Source organism: Rhododendron vialii, chromosome 8a, assembly GCF_030253575.1.
Source record: "Rhododendron vialii isolate Sample 1 chromosome 8a, ASM3025357v1".
Taxonomy (NCBI): Eukaryota; Viridiplantae; Streptophyta; class Magnoliopsida; order Ericales; family Ericaceae; genus Rhododendron; species Rhododendron vialii.
The window spans coordinates 32,465,184-32,484,445 of record NC_080564.1 but is presented as its reverse complement, the minus strand read 5'-3'; the positions used below and the strand labels follow the sequence as shown (position 1 = coordinate 32,484,445).

Below are 19,262 nucleotides of genomic sequence, written 5' to 3'. Positions count from 1 at the left end.
TTGCGGCTTGCCACTTCTAACTCCATCCAATAGTTGCTCTTGCCAATGTAAATAAGAAATAAGTAAGTATTTAATTTTTAAATAAGTATTTATCTTTTGAATTAAATGTGATCTATTATGAGAGAATAATCTATCTTGTAAAATAAAAAATATAAGCACTTAATATTAACTGAACTGAACGAAGCCTAATTTGAGATGTTTCGAGAGGTCACTTTTAAGTCTTTAACGCTTGTGCATCCGCTAGCGCTCACACATGCAAAATTTATGCGACTAAACTTTGCAGCTAGCTCCCTCGCTTACCTAAAAAATAAAAATATTAGCGCAACGGAGACATAATTTGAGATGTTTTAGGGGGGCGCTTTGACGCTTGTGCAACCTCTAGCGCTAACGAATGCGAATTTTATGTGACTTTAACTTTGCGGCTAGCTCCCGCGCTAGGGTTTAACGATACATCGTCATCAAAGCTTGCTTTAGGGTTTTAGTTTACAACTATCCTTCCAACCATGAACTTCAGATTCCAAAACCTCCTCGGCGCCCCCTACCGCGGCGGCAACGCCCTCATCACCAACAACCACCTCCTCGTATCCCCCGTCGGCAACCGCATCTCCGTCACCGACCTCCTCAACTCCTCCACCACCACCCTCCCCTTCCACTCCTCCTCCAACCTCCACCGCCTCGCTGCCTCCCCCGACGGCCTCTTCCTCCTCGCCGTCGACGACAACTCCCGCGCCCTCTTCGTCAACCTCCCCCGCCGCGTCATCCTCCACCGCATCACATTCAAGTCCCCCGTCGCCGCCGCCAAATTCAGCCCCAACGGCGTCTACATCGCCGTCGCTGTCGGGAAGCTCGTCCAGGTCTGGAAATCGCCCGGTTTTAAAAAGGAGTTCTTTCCGTTTGAGCTGGTGAGGACGTTTGCGGACTGTGCCGATAAGGTCACGGCGTTGGAGTGGAGTCCAGATTCGGAGTATTTGCTCGCCGGGTCGAAGGATTTGACGGTTAGGTTGTTTTGTTTGAAGAAATTGAGTGCGTATAATAAGCCTTTCTTGTTTTTAGGGCATAGGGATACAATTGTTGGTTGTTTCTTTGGTGTTGATAAGAAGACTAAAAGGGTTTCTAGGGCTTATACTGTGTCGCGAGATGGCGGGATTTTTAGTTGGAGTTATACTTCTAGTGGTAATGAGAATAAATTTGATGAATTAGAAGGTGAAAAGTCAGAGCCACCTTCTCCGGGTACTCCTGACCAGAGGCCTATTGAGAGTGATGTTGGTGATGGTGATGATGATGGTGATTGTAATGCTAATGCCAAGAAAAGGAAGAATTATGATGAGAGAGATGTTGATTTGGGTGATGAGAGTGGGTATTTGTTGCATACAGGGAAATGGGAATTGGTTAAAAAGGACTACTTTATGCAGGCTCCAGCAAAATTGACTGCTTGTGATTATCACCGGGATCTTGATCTTGTGGTTGTTGGGTTCTCAAATGGGGTGTTTGGGCTGTATCAGATGCCGAACTTTATCTGCATTCACTTGTTGTCGATATCGAGGGAGAAGATCACAACTGCTGTTTTCAATGATCTGGGGAATTGGTTAACGTTCGGATGTGCAAAACTAGGGCAGTTGCTCGTATGGGAATGGAAGTCGGAAAGTTACATCTTGAAACAGCAGGGGCATTACTTTGATGTGAATTGTCTTGCGTTTTCTCCCGACTCACAGCTCTTGGCTACAGGAGCGGATGATAACAAAATCAAGGTGAATGAAAATAGAGCATGTTAATGTGGTTTCTGCATGAATTAGTGATTAGTTACAGGATTGTTTACGGAAGCATTGATATGATTATCTATTCATAACTAGGATAAGCTAATTTTAGGCAGTGGCATATGCATGATTTGTGTCTAGCAGGGGCCGACTCAAGTGCATTTTCATATTGATAATCGAAAATATATTTTGTAAGTATCTATTGCTACTTTCGAGGTCCGAAGAAGAGATTATATTATGTGTATGTGAGCAGCCATCATTCCATGTTATACATACAACCTAAAAAATGATTGATAACTTGAAATTTTAGGAATTTTTACACCACACAGAATTTTTAAGAATTTTTTTTCACTCAAGTCAAGGGACTTGTAGGGGCCAATCCCATAGAATTTTTTCCTAATTAACCTAAAAATTAGTAGTATACTTCGTCAGAGTATTTGGAGTTGGGTGGGGGCCTGATTCCCCCCTTGCACCCCCTTGGGACTGCCCCTGATTTTAGGTCTTGGTTATGTGCAAAAGGAATGCATGCTTGTTTGTTGTGAGCTCTTTCTGAATTGAGAAAAGTGAAGCTGGGTTCATTGCTTTTGCGACTGATTTGCGCATAGATCCTTCCTGCATATGATGGGTTTTGCTTTCCCTAGTCTATCTTCTGATTGAATTCCTTTAATCGCTAGATCCTTCATGCATATAATAATCAGTTTCGTGTGGCCTATTGTAAATTTTGAATGGATTGCATATAATAGATTATTAGTAATTGGGTTTTGCATCTTACTTTTCAATTGCATATAACTATTGATTGACTAGCATAGTAGCATGGCCTATTCTGACCTTTGATTGGATTTCCATTTTTTTTGATAAATGGTTGACTGAGGTTTCACTATGTAAGTTTTTCTACCTTCTGAACTAGGTGTGTCTTGTGCTTGTTTTGAGTCATTTTCTCAATTTATTAATGTCATAAGCTCATGGAGATCCAGCTCTTCCTTGTTATAGGTGTGGACTGTTTCCTCAGGCTTCTGTTTTGTGACGTTTTCCGAGCACACTAATGCAGTCACTGCGCTACATTTTATGCCCGGCAACCACTGTCTCTTGAGTGCGTCTCTTGATGGGACTGTTCGTGCATGGGATCTTTTCCGCTATCGAAATTTTAGGACCTTCACTACTCCTTCTTCGAAACAATTTGTTTCTTTAGCATCAGATCAAAGTGGTGAAGTGATTTGTGCTGGAACTCTAGATTCGTTTGAGGTATGTGTCTATCTCTGGATTCATTTTGACAACGCTCTTCTACAATCCTCGATTTTGGCTGATTTGGTGGCACTGCATGTTTGTATATCAGATATTTGTCTGGTCAATGAAGACAGGGCGGCTGTTGGACGTTCTTAGCGGTCACGAGGGTCCTGTTCATGGGCTAATGTTTTCTCCTACAACTGTGAGTCCTCTTGTGTTTCATATGTATATAGATTAGTACTTCTTCATGTATTTGTACTCCTAATATGTGTCAGACTGAGTTCTACTCTTCATTCTTTAATACAAACATTGGTTGCCAGAACATATCACCTCCTCTCCCCTATTTTGGGCATTTTAGATGTACTTCTTTATGATATCGTAACTATCGTTACTCTACTTCTATGTGGAGTTAATGACTAATGTTTTCATATCCTTTTTGCTTCATATGGGGCTTAATGCAGCAATTTCTTTGATGTTTAGGCAATCTTAGCTTCATCTTCATGGGACAAAACTGTTCGCTTGTGGGATGTTTTTGAAGGAAAAGGTGCAGTTGAAACATTTCCCCACACACATGATGTTCTTGCAGTTGTTTATCGACCAGATGGAAGGCAATTGGCCTGCAGCACCTTAGATGGGCAAATCCATTTCTGGGATCCTATTGATGGCTTGTTAATGCACACAATTGATGGCCGTAGAGATATTGCTGGTGGTCGTCTTATGACTGATCGTAGATCAGCCGCTAACTCCAGTTCTGGAAAATGCTTCACGAGCTTATGTTACTCTGCTGATGGGAGTTACATTTTGGCTGGGGGAAGTAGTAAATACATTTGTATGTATGACATTGCTGATCAGGTTTGTTTGATAAAATTGCATCTTACAGATATTGACTTATTGGTCTTCCTCTTTTTCAAACCCTCTTTCTTTTCCACCGTCTTATATTACATTTTCTTTTGACTTGGTATTATCACGTTTCTGACATTGCCAATAAATCCATCAGGTTTGGGCTATATGCTGTATAGTATTTTCTACATTATTCGAGTCTAAGGTGTTGTGCGTTTTGATAGTGAACTGGCTCCATCTTTGTCCGTTTTGAACTTTCAGGTACTTCTCCGGAGGTTTCAAATAACTCACAATCTTTCTCTGGATGGAGTTCTTGACTTCTTGAACTCAAAGAAAATGACTGAAGCTGGTCCAATGGACTTGATTGATGATGATAATAGTGATGCAGAAGAAGGAGTTGATAAACAAACCCGGGGGAATTTAGGTTATAATTTACCAGGGTCCATGCCTAATCGTGGAAGACCCATTATTCGGACAAGATGCCTGAGAATTGCACCAACTGGCAGGAGTTGGGCAGCTGCAACAACAGAGGGGGTTCTAATTTATTCAATAGATGAATCCTTTATCTTTGATCCAACCGATCTTGACATAGATGTCACACCAGAGGTATGTCATTGTAATGTTGTTGGGTTTGGTTGTGACCAATTTGAGTTGTTATTTTTGCTACTCTGTCCATCACCTACTGCTAGTCCTCTATTCCATTTTGGACTGTCCCATGAGGATAATCCTCTTTGAAAAGTCAAAAGTTTTAGATTCCAAAATTAGCTGTCATGAAAGATTGGAAGTAGTTTTAATAGTGATGATTAAGGGGCAATGTTGGATATTAAGGAGCAAGGTTCTAAAAGTTGCTAGGCGCTAGTCGGGCAGCTGGGCACCGCCTAGCGCCTAGGCCGATTAATTGGCGCCTAGACATTAGGCGCATTTTCCTTTTTCTAATATATTCTTCTACGGTTCTACCTCCTCCCCAAGTTATGAGAGCAAATACAACAACATAAGTAGAATAATACATTAAATAACATGGAAATTAAGATAATGTGAAGGTCAGTGTTAAAAGTTCAAACCAAATACTATAAGTAGTACCAACTAACTAGTTAATTACAAAGTTCAAAATCAAATGAAACTAAATAGTACTAAATTACTAGTCAACTGGGTAGACTGGAAATTGTTGATTAGTGTAAGTGCTACTGGAGTTTTGATATTTAGGGCTTTTTAAATTTTTGATTGTGAAGAGAACTTGGCAGACTGAAAATGTGTGTATATCATAGTAAAACTACACCAAAGCCCCTTATATTATATTAGCACGACACTAAAACCCTTAATTTTCTAAAAACACATTGCCTACCCACCTATTCGTCGACCTAGCCGCGTAATCCTGCCTAATTCGCCTAGCCCACCTAGCCGATTAATCCTGCCTTGCGGCTGATTAACTGGCCAGGCACCTAGACAACTGCCTAGGCGCCGATTAATCGGCCGTCTAGGCTGATTTTTAGAACACTGTTAAGGAGGCATGAACTCGATGCATGTCCCCTTAGATGTTGGAAGTCAAATGGACCAACGAAAAGGGACAGTGGGTGTATTATTCTTTATGATTTCTGCTTTCTCGGGAAAGCTTGCTATTTGTGACACAAATGTTTTCTGTGCCTTTTGTTTAACCTTGTTGCACAGGCAGTTGATGCAGCACTAAATGAAGATCAACCAAGCAGGGCTTTGATCCTCAGTCTTCGATTAAACGAAGATAGTCTGATAAAAAAGTGCATTGTTGCTGTTAGTCCGGAAGCTATACCAGTTGTTGCTTCAGCAGTCCCTTTCAGATATTTGCAAAGGTTAATTGAAGCATTTGCAGAACTTCTGGAAAGCTGTCCACACTTGGAGTTCATTCTTCGATGGTCTCAGGTTTGTCTCATAACTTTACGCTTTCATCTTACTTGAATGATAGAATCTCATGTTTGTTTTTATTGTCTTCTGTTGCAGGAACTCTGCAAAGCTCATGGTCATTCTATCCAACAGAACTCCAGGAATTTGCTTCCTGCTCTAAAATCATTGCAGAAAGCAATTACCAGAGTACATCAAGATTTGGCCGAAACATGTTCTACCAACGAATATTTGCTTCGATATTTATGCTCTACAGGAACCAAGAAATGATGTTCGTGTTTTCAATTGGCTAATTTTGGTAAGGTTGTGGAAAGGAAAATAATATATGACATCTGGTTGTTAAGAAAAACCTGCACCGTCATTTCAGTTTATTCTAGTGCCACAAGCTGATAGGAGATGTGGCGGTTTGCTTACCAGTTTTGAGCAATTGAATTTGCTTATTCTGCATATTGCATCTTCGTTGTGTCATAGGTAGGTTTTATAGGAAATTTGAACTTGCGGATTCTTGATTAATCTCTCAAGAGTCAATGTTAATCTGTATGTTCCAGAAACCATGTGAAAGATGTAGTGCTCATAAAATAGGGCAGAAACAACAGCCTCCCAATACCATACTATCATTCTTTGCGTTTCATTAATCGACCCATTTCTGATATGGGATTTGCTTATACAGGCTATGGTATTGACAGATGGCTCATTACAATTGGAGGATGAAAATTTGATTCCAAGCTGAACCTACTATCTCTACTGCAAGTTTCTTGGCTTGGATACAATTTAGATATGTTGGCCCAGGGGCGATACACAGTAATAATTCTTACATGGGCTAGAGGTATTGTTGTGCACTCAATATTGCAAATTACCAGATGAAGCATAAATTTAGTTGACAAGACTTCATTTATATGCCTCTCATTGTTTGAAGATGATTCTGTCATCTTCTGGTTGAAGAGTGGAAGACAATTTTTGCTCAATGCAACTGTTGGATCATAGGCTCGTAGCGCTTCGTGTTGCTGTTTACATTATAAGGTTGGGAGATTGCCACTTTTGCCCTCTCTTTTTTTCTGGTCTGTTGTTATCAAGAGAGGCTTGGCAATGTCAAATTTTGCCTACAGGTCTATAATTTTGTGACCATATGGGATATAGATTTCGCTGGATAAAATATCCCCTGCTAATGTGATTGAAATATTAAGTTGGCAAGTTCCTCATCCTTCTGTCCCCATTATTATATGAGCACACAGGTAATCTAATTTTAACTCTCCAGGCAAACTGGGAACCATGATTCTATGATTCTAGAAGAGTAGTTGTTCTCTCTCTCTCTCTCTCTCTCTCTCTCTCTCTCTCTCTGTGTGACGTAGCATGAAGTGAAAAGTATTGGGGTTCGCTTAAATACAGTCTTTTCATGTCTTATTTAAAATGTCTGATAAATTTGCATCACTTTTTTTAGTTTTGGATCAAGATATATATCGGGTTCACGGATGTTTGTGAAAAATGGACTCGACTATTCATTTTCTTTCATGGACACTTTTATATGGACTGAGTTTCATGTATCTATTCTTATCATTTTTTTTGTCCATTGAGCTGTCTTTCCCTCATGGGATTCATCTGCAGTAAAAGTGTACTGGAAATATCCAAACCTTTCTCTTCTCGAAAGAATCCCTCACATTCACGTCTACATACGAAGTGGGTGACTGTCAAAAACAACGGGTCGGGTTATGCCGCCCACGGACCTCTGAATATGCTTCCCGCCTCATTTCCACCCTGGACCTTCTTCTATTTTTTTTTTATAATCAGATATTCGGACTAATTTGCAACCTTCTTTTATTTTTTTTATAACCTAATATCCTCTGGACGTCTGAACCAGTTTGCGACCTATTTTCATTAGACCACACATGTAAATTAAAACCAATATACATAATTTCAAAAAAAAAAAATGAAAGATAACAAAGATTTGAATTACATGGAAAAACAACAACAATAAACAACTGTAGAACTACATCTCAGACTCCCAAAACATATTATTTTTGATATGTCAGAAATGTAACTCCAAAAACAATTGCATAACTATATTTACTACATCTCAAACCCCTGGCACATAGAACCACCCAACAAAATCACTAAACCATAGTTAAAAAACGTGAAACTACACCTTACAATCACTAAACCATAGTTAAAAAACGTGAAACTACACCTTACAATCATCTTACAATCAAGTATCAACAATAATCCGATAGTTAATTTAACCTCTCTAATAATAGGACGTTTTATAAAAGGTCGTAAATAATTTTTGTTTCTAGGGCTCTGATTTAGAATCCTGTGAGGTAGATATTTAATTATTAAAGTCCTAGAGACAAAATTAAATTAGAACCCTTTAGAATAATATGATAATAATAAAATTTTCGCATCGGTTCAAGAGGATTGAAAATTGAAACAATTTATCAAAAAAGAAACGTGAAAATCACTACCCTACTCCTCGGAAAAATTTTCAGTCTTGTCACATTTCGTGATTAGCAAGGTGTCTCCGTTTTGGAACCGGAGGTGTTGTAGTGCACCTTGGTGCAGTGCACGTGTAATGCGGAACATGAACCATTGATCTCGTCAATTAACGGTTGCGATGCGTTTTTAATCTTTAACTGGTAATAAATATATTTTACCTGTAAAAGATTATTTTAAATCTGGACTGTTGATTGATGTGATTGACGGCTGTGTGCCGCCCTATACGTGCAGTACACAGGATTCATTGCAGCACCCCGGATAAGTAATACCCGACCCGTGAATCATACATTGTCGTAGGTTATACGGGTCGAACAAATGGGTCCTAATAATTTCCCAATTCCATAAACCCAAAACCCTTCTTCTGACCCCTTCGGCCGTTCCTCGTCTCTCCGCAGCCTCTCTCTCTCTCTCTCTCTCTCTCTCTCTCTCACCTGATTTTTCAGGCATGGCGAGACAGAAACTCAAATCCCTTATCACATGTTTCACTCCCGACGGCGACTATTTCGCCGTTTTATCCCCTAGCGGTGTCGTCAAAGTAAGTACTCTCTCTCTCTCTCTCTCTCTCTCTCTCTCTCTCTCTCCATGTATATACATCCATATATATACTACTTTTAGGTGTATTCATTTGCATATAGGCAGCAGATGCTCTTGTAAAGCTAGTGGTTTTTACATGAACTTGCCGGAGAGAATTCGTGGAAGGCTTCGGTTATTGTTTTCGGAATCAATTTGTCGTATGCCTTTTCGAAAATTTGTTGGGTTGGTGGATTGCGGTACTTAGTTTAGATGAATATTTTCAAGAACCAATTCCTACGGAAGTGCCATTTTTTTTTACGGAAAAAGAACTATTTTTCGACAAAGAAAAAACTTAGGAATTGTTTCCGCTCAGGAATGAGTACGAATGATATGCTTATGTTTCAAAGAAAACTATTTTTGAAAACTAAATGTATTTGGGCTTTGAATTTGGGACATAGGAGCTAAAATCATAGCGATGATATTCTGTTTATGACATGTGTTTTCCGTAGCAGTACTCTCATGGTTTTTTCGTGCTATTGCATCTATGTGTCGGTTGATGTGATGCCTTTAGTTCTTTTTCTCGATATGATGATTCCGTATATAGAAGAGTTCATGGAAATGCTAGGGGAAAGGTAAAACGTGCAATTCTGTGTTAAAAGAGGATATGAAACAGAGGAAGTGGTAGAAAAAAGATTAATGTAACCGATTCTAATTGAATGGGATAGAAGACTTATTGATTCTTTTACTTTGTCTGTTTGTCACAAGTCGGGAAACAAGGAATTTAGTGCAAGTAAAAACTTAAGGAAATAATGCCTAGTGGTTGGAGCCATCAAAACCATGAGAAAAAGGGCATGCATAATTGTTAAAATGGGATCATATTTTGAACTATTTTGTGGGGGAAAGTGATCTTTCATGTGACAATATGCCAGAAAAAGACATTTTGTATATTTTGGAGCAATAATGTAACCAATAGGACAACAATGCTAAAACAGCATTGTATAGTGCCTGATGAAAAGTATGGGACAACATTCTCCACAAACTTGTATAGGTTCCAAGCCCGACAAGGTTGTTTAATGTATTTCCATCTAACATAAGCATAAGCCAAAAAGTAGACAAATCCTTGAAGGGTTGTGTTTCTTTGTTTGATAGTTGGACCAATTAGGTCTCGAACATGTTTTTCCTATGGTTCATTTGTGTGTTTTAATTATTATTTTATTTGATGTTTTTGCTTGTATATCCTATTGGTTGCACTGATCTTCTACACCTATCTTGTTTGGAAGTGTAATTGCATGGACTCCCTTTTTATTCTTTTTTTCGAAATGGTATTCTGTGTTTCAGTTGTCCAGCTATATATATCTTGTAGTTGCAATGTGACGGCGGGTCTTTTCTCCGTTTGTGTATTTTCCTACCTGTATTTCACTTCGTACTTAATATCCCCAAAGACTTAAACTTCATATGATATTGTACATGGAATGCAACGATATGCATCTTCGTTTATACTTGGTTATGCTGTTCTTCCAATGGAACGAAACACTTGATGCATGATTTGCAGATTTGGAACACAAAAAGTGGAAGTCTAGTGGCAGAGTGGAAGCAAACAGATGCCCCTTCTGAGCCTAGTATCTCTTGTATGGCTTGTAGTTTCATTGGGAAGAAGGTGATCTCACGCTCTCTTGGCAATCCTTAAAAATCTTTTAATCTGTTTAGTTTCCGTTGCTTTGAAGACTGATATCTTGAATGTGCAATATTTGAGTTGTTCTATCATTTTGAACCTTTAGCGCAGAAAAGAGCATGGTACTTGCTTATTAGCTGTTGGCTCAAATGCTGGGGAAGTTTTTGCTGTTGATGTTTTCACTGGTGAGGAGAAGTGGAAATCATCTGGATGTCATGCCGAGTAAGTTACTCAACGTTGATCACTAGTTACTAGTAAATGAACAGTTCGTTTACTTATTTAAAAACTGGAAACACTGGCCTGGACTTTGGAGGATTTGTGGAATTTCATATGCCTAAAAGGGCAGTAGTGCCAACAAAAGAGCATTAAAGCCATGATCTTGCTATATATCAGTATCTAATTTCAAGAAATTTGTCGGACCGTTTTTCCACCATCTCTCCTAAAACCAATTGGTGTTAGAGAGTGCTTCAATTAAGTCTTTTATGGCATTCGACACTACACCCGCAAGTCTGTTTTTAGAGCGGTCGCAGGGAGTGACATTGTGTAACCAAATCCATGTGGGCATTCCGGGCCCAACAAAATTATCTCACGAATTATCTTGTGGAATGGAATCTTGTTGTATTGCTGTTTTTTTTTTTGCACTGTAGACACTAGTATATAGCTTGATGAATGATTCTGCTTTTTGCTGTTTTCTATATAGTGGTATTGTTGGTCTTTCTTTTACGAATAGAGGCCGCATACTTCACACAGTTGGCAATGATGGAATAGCATCTGAGATGAACTCAGAAAGTGGAGAAGTTGTAAGGACATTCAAAGTTTCAAAGACACATATCTCTTCCTCAGCTTCGTGTGGTGTGTAACTAAGGCATTGTTGTCTTCTGCATTATTAACCAAGTTTTTGTTTTTAAACTCTCTCTCTCTCTTCATTTTTTTGTGGCAGATGAGCAACTCTTAGCCATAGCCAGTGGTAAGATACGAATTTTTAGATGGGAATCTGGGAAAGAGCTTCTGAAGTTTTCTGCTGATGGGGCAAGTTAGCTTAGTACTACCACATTCATTGGACAGCACATAACAAAGATGGAGAACTGAATTTTTTTTATTGTCTATTATCACAGGGTCTGGTGCAACGTGTTTCCATTACTCATGAAGCCAAGGCCATAGTTACGTCCGGCTCTGACGAGAAACATCTTCAAGTCTGGAAATGTGATTTGAGTAGTGGAACTGTAAGCAAAGGACCTGTTCTTTCCATGAGACATCCTTCTTTGGCATTTGAATGTAATAATGGAGCTAATGGAGAAGATGGTTTAGTTGTCCTCTCGGTTTCAGAATCAGGTGTAGCTGATATGTGGAATTTGAAAGCCATCACTGAGGAGGAGGTAACTCCAACTAAAGTGACAGTTAGAGCTAGCAAAGGTGATATGGACTTGCAGAATAGTGGAATTGCAAGTCGCTTGTTAATAATGGCTGCCAGATTGCATCATTTAGATACTGAGGGGCGCGTGACAGCCCTAATTGTTTATGGTTCCCCAGATAATCCACGGTTTTCTTTAGTGGATGTCAGTAATCCTGGTGAGGACATTGTTATTACTGCTGATGATGAAACAAAGAAAACTAGTGAGATTGTTCAAGGAAATGGTAAGCTTTTTGGGGGGTTTAGCTAACCTAATTCTGTGATGTTGTATGCATGTTTGGTGGGGAACCACATTTAAAGTTTAATTTTTTTCTTTTTTTGCATTTCGCCTTTTTTAGGTTCTACATTGCTGAATTAGTTGATTCCTCAGGTGTCTTATGTTTTCTTAAATACAATTTCAAGTTTAAAAGTTGCTTCAATTATACCAGAAGAAATGTTAGTTTTTGTTATTATGATTGATTCATTTCTATTCGCAATTAGTAGCTGAGAATTCAAGTGGTACCATTTGTTTCCAAAATCCTTGTTACAGATCCACTTTTCTTTTTGAGGAGTTAGGTAGGTGTGAAGTAGATGTATTCCGTATGTTGTGGAATCCTTGTTGAAGTGTGATGTATATGAATTTCAATTCATACTCTGGTTTTTTGGTAATGGTTAAGTACAGCTGCATAAAATTTTCTCACAGGGCTCCATGAAAGGGTTTTAGAAGAAGTAGCTGTACCAAACCAAAATAAAATACCCAATAAGAAACGTGCAGCATCTGACCTGGATCTTGCAGACACGGAGAACTTGGTTGATTATGGTGAGTGTGTCATTTTCTAGATTGTTGCTTAACCTTAATTATCTGGTCAGATCTTGATTGAGTCAATCTGCATGTTGAATATTTGCTTAAGAATAGCATTGATCTTTTATACAGTAAGTTGTTGATTTAGGATAAGTTTGCGTTCTAAAAGTTACAAGAAAGCCTAACCGTGCAAGTTAAAGCATTTTAAAATCAAGTCATCAACTTTATTAATCAACCGACTTGAGCTTGCTCACATTCACAATACGCAGCTATCAGTTTCACAGTTCGCCCTATAGCTATGGGACAAGCTTTGAACAACAGCTGTTCAATTTCTCTGTTGTTCTTTCTCCCATCTACCTCTTTGATGACACTTCCAGAAGTGCTGGAAGCGTTTTTTAAAAAGGCCAGGAGATTCTTGTGTACAAGCTTCTTTTAAAGAAGTTCCTTATCCCTCTCTATTGTGGTGCTATAACAAAAGATTAGTTGTGTCGACTTTGCTATTGGTAGGAGTAGTTTTCCATGGACTGTTGAGATGTTACAAACTCATAGTGTGCTAGTTTTGCAAAAGGTCTTCAAATGTTATACAACCCTGCTGCCACCGTTACGAATTTCATGCCAACAATACAGTATCATCATTGTTTTTAAGGGGGTTAAAACCAAGACCTTTTTTGATTCTGTAGTCCAGTTAAATATTTGCTTGATTTCCTGGTGATCCATGACTCATCATTATATTGCAATGTCGGACCGAGACTCTTTTTGCTCTTCATAGTTTGATTTTTAGGATATGTTAATAAGAAGACTACTAGAATTCATAGTTTGATTTTTAGGATATGTTAATAAGAAGACTACTAGAATGCAATTTCAGATTTGTCTCACAAATAACCTCATTTGCTTCTAGATATAAGTCGTGGAGAACCATTGGATGGAAGCCAAACAGACGATGATTTAGATGAGCCAACCATGGGTGAGAAACTGGCATCTTTAAATTTACTAGAGAATAAGGAGGTTAAAAGCCTTGAGGAAAAAGAGTCTTCTCAGCTCGCAAAGCCTCCAAGTGCGGACTCTGTTCATGTTTTGCTTAAGCAAGCTCTACACGCTGATGATCGAGCACTTATCATAAATTGCTTATTTACCCAAAACCAGAAGGTTCTTCCTTATTCACTTTTTCTCTTGTTACATCTATAATTATTGTGAATGTCTCTCCTAATACTAGGCTCTTGATATTTCTGGCAGGTGATTGCGAACTCTGTCTCAATGTTAAATCCAGCTGACGTTCTCAAACTTTTAGATTCACTAATATCCATAATCCAGTCTAGGTAGAACACTTTTTCCTTAACTTGTCTCATATAGTATTACCTGTATGTGATGTGTTATTTTACAAATTTCGTTGTAGCTACTTTCCAACTAATTTTTTCTGTATGGTCAATAATGAATCAACTATTGGTAACTTTATAATTTTGTGGTGTGTTTTATGAAATGATTGTTTTGATCAGAAGTACACAATCTTGACAGGGGTACAGTGCTGGCTTGTGCCATTCCATGGCTGAGGAGTTTACTTCTTCAGCAGGCAAGCGTAATAATGTCCCAGGAATCTTCTTTAGTTGCCCTCAACTCTCTATATCAGGTGAGAAACCGTGTTTTGCATGGGAAATAGAAGATTGATTAGTCCAGAGATGGGGACATGCAGTTGAGGTTGAGAATAACTACTACATACAAATTATAGCCTGATTTCACGTCAAAAAAGGATTGACCATCCCGTGTGATTCTTTCCTATTGCTATGTCCTCATACATGGATTTTCATGGTTCTGATATTTTTGCTTCTTAATCTCAGTAATTTATTTTAAACTTTGTGACTTCAGTATGTTCTCTTTTTAGAAATCTGGATACACAACTCTATTGTTTACCATGAAGCATGGGAACTTCAGAAAACATGTCGTTCCCGTACCCGTACCCGTGCCGGGTATCTATTTGGGTGCCGGTATTTGACATGATATTTGTATGTGGGTACCGGGTACACGAAATACATACCGAATTTTTTCCCCCATAATTTTTTCTTACCCCAAAATACCAAGTATATACCAGAGCTGTACCACTCGGAATAATACATCCTTTTATACGATTTAGCTTGGTGAGACTTCTAGTTATCCTTATCATATTTATAGAATAAGCTTTGTTGTGTAATTTTCTTTGTGCAATGAGATTGAATTCTTATTCGTGCTTCACTTTTTAGTTTTAAACGGTTGTTTGCATGCTAGATACTTATTCGATTAGGCAATTGAAGTTATTTTTTTTAATTTAGTTTTCTAATTGTTATCTATTATGCATCTCTTTGAAGTAAGAGTATAATTTTTTTTTTTTGACTCCCCGTTCCAGAAACCTTCTTAAAAAATAAGCAGCTTATTTCACATTTTCAAACTCAAAAATAAAGTAAATGCAAAATAATTTTTCAAATTTTTTTGCATCGTATAAAAGATCTCATCGAGATCTTCCAAACAAGATCCATATTGCATATTTTTAGATTTCAATAAGCTCATAATTTTTGAGCTTGAAATTGCCTTCTTAAAAAATAAGTACTTATTTTTGGTTCTGGAACGGAGAGCCGTATGCATGCCCTATTTCTTTTAGTTTTTTCCGTATCGACATGCTCATATCGCACCAGTATCCATATGTATTATGTATCGTACGCTTCAAATATGCTTCCTAGATTTGTTTACAATGCCACAAAATAGCTCAATTAATGGAAGATATACATTCACCTCTCTCATTGTTTAGTCATCCTTTATTGGATCCATTGGCTTGTCTGCAGCTCATAGAATCTAGAGTTTCAACGTTCCAACCAGCTCTTCAACTGTCTTGTTGCTTGGACTTGCTTTACGCTGCGGTGAGTAAATTTCTAAACTCAGGAAGAGGGACATGAAAGTGCGAACTAATGCAAGTGATTTTGTTAGCAGAATGCTGATGATGGTTTTGACGAGAATGGCACGACTACACCGGCTGGTTTGGAGGACACAGATGAAAGTGAAGAAGAGGATGAAGCGGAGGATGCCATGGAAACAGATCAAGAAGGCAGCGACCATCGCGAACCATTTAACGATGTTAGTGACATCGAGGGAAGTGATGATGACCTGGGTTTTGATTGATAAAGGCTGCAGTTTATTATAACATCTACAAAAACGATTTATCGTCAACTGCTTGGCAGTGGATAGGATCCAAGCATTCGGAGTTGTTAAACCTCGGGAGATTGACGGATGGCCGCCGAAGCTCGAATCGTTTCCATGGGGAAGAGTTTTTGCTATGGGGACAGTCCGAATTTGCTGTGCATTTTCCACCACTGCGGTGGTGAACTTGTTTGTCTCCGGTGTATTAGAAATTAGCTGTTGGCGTTTGCCTGTAGTCTTTGATATGGCGTCGTCTCTGAACGTGTTTTTCAGTATCAAATGGACCCTTGCGAAAGCTTTTCCTTGTATGAGTTGAATAACATTCTCGAATCTATGTAAGATTTCTAGATTATGATTATTTTTGTTTTTAAAGACACTTTAAAAACGTTCATATGTTTGAGTCTAAAGAAACGAACTGAACGGTCCATAAAAATGTCCACGAAAAGAAACGAATGGTTCTTATTCATTGATAGGTCCGGAGTCATAGTGAATTTATGTCCACGAAAAGAAACGAATGGTTCTGATTCATTAACAGGTCCAAAGTCGGTACAGGTCCAAAGTCGGTGAATCTGACCGTTCATTTCTTTTATTGTGATTCTGGATAGTTCATTTCCTTTTGGACAGTTCTTTTTCTTCTGTGAATATTTTCATGTTTCGAATGTCATAAATTTTAACATTTTTTATTTGGTAATTTTATTTTGTATATATACACAAATTTTAATTTCTCTAATTCGAGGACCAGGCTTCTTCTCCACCCCACTACACGTTTTTTTACTACACGTCTTTTTAAGTATATGTTCTTTAAGTACTAAGGTTTCATTCCAGAAATCTTTTTAAAAAAAAAAGCATCTTATTTTATATTTTTAAATTCAAAAATAATCTAAATAAAAAATAATTTTTTAATTTTTTTTTGCATCATATAAAAGATCTTTCAAATAAGATCCATAGTGCATATTTTTAAATTTTAATAAGCCCTTCATTTTTGAACTTGAAATTGCCTTCTTAAATTTTAATAAGCCCTTCATTTTTTAACTTGAAATTGCCTTCTTAAAAAATAAAGACTTTTTTTGAGTTCTGGAATCCACCCTAAGTACACCCCACTACACATTTTTTAAAGTATCTGTTCTTAAGTACTACACATTTTTTAAAGTATCTGTTCTTAAGTACGTATTCGAGGTTCAATAAGAATACAAAATACATCTTTGTGAAACCGAAATAATTACTCATGATGCACATTCCAAACACATCAAATCATTTTTTCCTCTTCTTTTTCTAAATCTTTGTGAAACCCGAATAATTACTCGTGATGCACATTCCAAACACATCGAATAATTTTTTTCCTTTTCTTTTTCTAAACGGCCATCAATTCAGTTTCTTTTTTTTTAAAGAGCGAATTTTTTATTTCTTAATTTTTAAAAATGATTACGAAGACTAACTGATTTGAACCATTTTCAAATCAGTTTCTTAAAACACATCAAATGGAAACAACAAAGATAAAAAAGGAACTGCATGTACTGTTTGTTTTATTTAACACCAAAGGGACACTTTGAACAAACAAACTACAACTACAAACCAAACCCGTTTACGATAACACACGCATGCAACTACGAACAACCAAACACGTATCATACAAATTCAATGTCTAGACGTCCCGACGAGTGGTGTCGTCCCGGGCGGTGCCCCGGTTCGGATCGTCCCGACTAGCAGGGTTGTCCCGATTAGCCTCGTCGCCAGCCATGCCGAAGGTATGCTTGACTGCCTCCTTGGCGGATCCGGCCATGCTCTTCACTTGCTCGCTCGTTTTCTGCAGTATGCCGCTGGTTTTCTCCTTCCCGGCTTCGGTAGTCTCCGACGCCTTCTCCCTGGTTGCCTGGGCCGTTCCGGAGGCCTTCTCCTTGGCGGATTGGGCCGTCTCTCTTGTCTTCTCTTTGGCCTCCTCTGCCTTCTGCCTCATGGTTTCTGTCATCTGACCCGTCTTCTCCTGCCCAATCAAACAAAACCCATCGAACTTATTAACCATAGTCCATAGATAGATTAGGAAAAAAAACAGTACTATTCAATTTCCACCATTTCGACAAAGTGATACTATTTTAGTCATAACTTTTCAGAATTTTTTTTCTACCCGAACATTTCAAGTTGTTAATTTGTTAACTATCCAAACCAAGCTCGTTAAACATCTACGTCAAATTACTCGAAGTTATTAGTATAAGCTAGATAAATAAAGTCGTCTAATTGCTCGATATTAAAACCCGTTTGAGATTGACTCAACCAATAAACGAAACATATGTGCTATGCATGGTTACCTCAGCCCGCCCCTTGGTTTCACCAGCTTGGTAGCTCTGATCACGAGATGCCATTTTCGGTGCTTGGTTACAACTCTTCTGCTGCTGCTGCTGCTCTGAAATGAGGAAATGGACAAGACTTTGGCTGTGTCAAAATTCTGAGAGATTTTCGAGTTGGGGTGAATGAAAGGGCTGCACATTCGTGCATGCATGTATATAGGGGATTTCCCAAAGGGTCCCTGGTGACATGTGGCCTCCTGTCCGACACGTGTACACTCACGTGTCCGTCAGCTGCTGCGGTGTTTTTTGGCTTGTTTGACAGAAAGAAAAGAGAAATTTTTCGGCGCCAGGTGGGTATATCTCACGTGGTACCCGCTTGGAACATTCAGGTCGTTCAATACACTTTTGAACGACTTGAATTGAAACCCTTTTCCTCCTTTCATCCCAACACTTTTTCTTTCCTTTTTCTCTCTCCTCATTTGAGCTGTCCATAAATACAATGAATGGTTTTAATGCGCCGAGCGGATACCACGTGGTACCCACCAAACACCTGAAATTTTTCCGAAAGGAAGAGAGGATCAAGATTCAAGACTAGTCCTCTGGTTCGGCCTCATATTGTGGTGGGCCATTTGAAAACGGGCTTTTGTTAGGGACTTTTGGGCCTCGATATCAGGAAACTTGGACTTGGTTAAGGCTCAGGCTTAGGTCTCTAAAACCCCTTAGAGCAAGTACACTAGAGAATCTAAAATGCCGAAAAAACTATTTTACCGAAGAAAAAGAGAAAAAACAAGTTGCAGCAGGTGAGCTAGAAGGGAAGCTAAAATACATCCTGGTGAAATGGTTCTGTATTAGTACCGATGCCCTGTTCATGAGCAAAGCTATAAACAATTTGTTTCTCTCTCCCTCTCTCTCTCTTTCTTTCTCTCTCATTTAAAAAGAGTGAAAAATGTATATTTTAATAGGTGTTAGATAAAATAGATAGTGTTGATGTAGTTGTGAAAGAAAAAGTTGATAGGTAAAATAGAATTGTGTACTATTCACAAGGTAGTTTAGCTAACTATTGGTGTACTTGCTCTTATTGAGACCAAACATATTTTTAATACCGTCCACGTCCTTAACTTCGGTTCCGACATAAGTGCGGTGGAATTCTACACGAATGATAGTGTGATATGATGGGACAATAGTCTTTGGAGGAAGTGACGATGTACTATACTCGCAATTCCATTTTATGTACCAATATTTAAAAAAAAAAAAACATAAGCTACGA

General features: G+C 38.4%; 3 protein-coding genes across 6 annotated transcripts; 2 read left to right on the top strand and 1 right to left on the bottom strand.

Annotated features, from left to right (window-relative positions):
• Positions 1–359: 359 nt before the first annotated feature.
• LOC131335449 (periodic tryptophan protein 2) lies at positions 360–6,889 on the top strand. Of its 2 annotated transcripts, XR_009202519.1 has the most exons (9): positions 360–1,748; positions 2,745–2,996; positions 3,088–3,180; positions 3,459–3,830; positions 4,080–4,424; positions 5,484–5,711; positions 5,790–5,988; positions 6,361–6,516; positions 6,607–6,889. XR_009202519.1 is itself a non-coding variant. In XM_058370788.1 (8 exons), the coding sequence occupies exons 1-7, from the start codon at positions 504–506 to the stop codon at positions 5,958–5,960; spliced, it is 2,706 nt and encodes a 901-aa protein (XP_058226771.1). In that variant the 5' UTR covers positions 360–503; the 3' UTR covers positions 5,961–5,988; positions 6,361–6,889. The 2 variants fall into 2 exon arrangements, 1 of the variants encoding a protein (XP_058226771.1); XM_058370788.1 differs by having other exon boundaries at positions 6,361–6,889.
• A 1,639-nt stretch (positions 6,890–8,528) lies between these two features.
• Positions 8,529–16,071, top strand: LOC131335448 (uncharacterized). Of its 3 annotated transcripts, none has more exons than XM_058370785.1 (12): positions 8,529–8,712; positions 10,243–10,347; positions 10,469–10,584; positions 11,063–11,214; positions 11,303–11,391; positions 11,478–11,997; positions 12,456–12,572; positions 13,453–13,700; positions 13,788–13,870; positions 14,067–14,178; positions 15,362–15,436; positions 15,504–16,071. In XM_058370785.1, exons 1-12 carry the CDS (start codon positions 8,623–8,625, stop codon positions 15,693–15,695), a joined length of 1,899 nt encoding a protein of 632 aa, XP_058226768.1. In that variant the 5' UTR covers positions 8,529–8,622; the 3' UTR covers positions 15,696–16,071. The 3 variants fall into 3 exon arrangements, with proteins under 3 accessions (XP_058226768.1, XP_058226769.1, XP_058226770.1); XM_058370786.1 differs by having other exon boundaries at positions 8,531–8,712; positions 15,507–16,071; XM_058370787.1 differs by having other exon boundaries at positions 8,573–8,712; positions 10,474–10,584.
• Positions 16,072–17,275: 1,204 nt separating this feature from the next.
• Positions 17,276–18,200, bottom strand: LOC131335446 (late embryogenesis abundant protein 7). Its single transcript, XM_058370784.1, has 2 exons — positions 18,017–18,200; positions 17,276–17,694 (listed from the first exon to the last, which is right to left on the bottom strand). Exons 1-2 carry the CDS (start codon positions 18,068–18,070, stop codon positions 17,356–17,358), a joined length of 393 nt encoding a protein of 130 aa, XP_058226767.1. The 5' UTR covers positions 18,071–18,200; the 3' UTR covers positions 17,276–17,355.
• Between the last annotated feature and the right edge of the window lie 1,062 nt (positions 18,201–19,262).

Bases quoted from the DNA above. Each gene is read 5' to 3' on its own strand.
- LOC131335449 (XM_058370788.1), top strand. From the start codon at position 504: ATGAACTTCAGATTCCAAAACCTCCTCGGCGCCCCCTACCGCGGCGGC. The intron at 3,181-3,458 runs GTGAGTCCTCTT...TTTGATGTTTAG, and splicing joins TAATGTTTTCTCCTACAACT to GCAATCTTAGCTTCATCTTC. The intron at 3,831-4,079 runs GTTTGTTTGATA...TTGAACTTTCAG, and splicing joins TGTATGACATTGCTGATCAG to GTACTTCTCCGGAGGTTTCA.
- LOC131335448 (XM_058370785.1), top strand. From the start codon at position 8,623: ATGGCGAGACAGAAACTCAAATCCCTTATCACATGTTTCACTCCCGAC. The intron at 11,998-12,455 runs GTAAGCTTTTTG...ATTTTCTCACAG, and splicing joins TGAGATTGTTCAAGGAAATG to GGCTCCATGAAAGGGTTTTA. The intron at 15,437-15,503 runs GTGAGTAAATTT...TGATTTTGTTAG, and splicing joins TGGACTTGCTTTACGCTGCG to CAGAATGCTGATGATGGTTT.
- LOC131335446 (XM_058370784.1), bottom strand. From the start codon at position 18,070: ATGGCATCTCGTGATCAGAGCTACCAAGCTGGTGAAACCAAGGGGCGG. The intron at 17,695-18,016 runs GTAACCATGCAT...TTGATTGGGCAG, and splicing joins AAACCAAGGGGCGGGCTGAG to GAGAAGACGGGTCAGATGAC.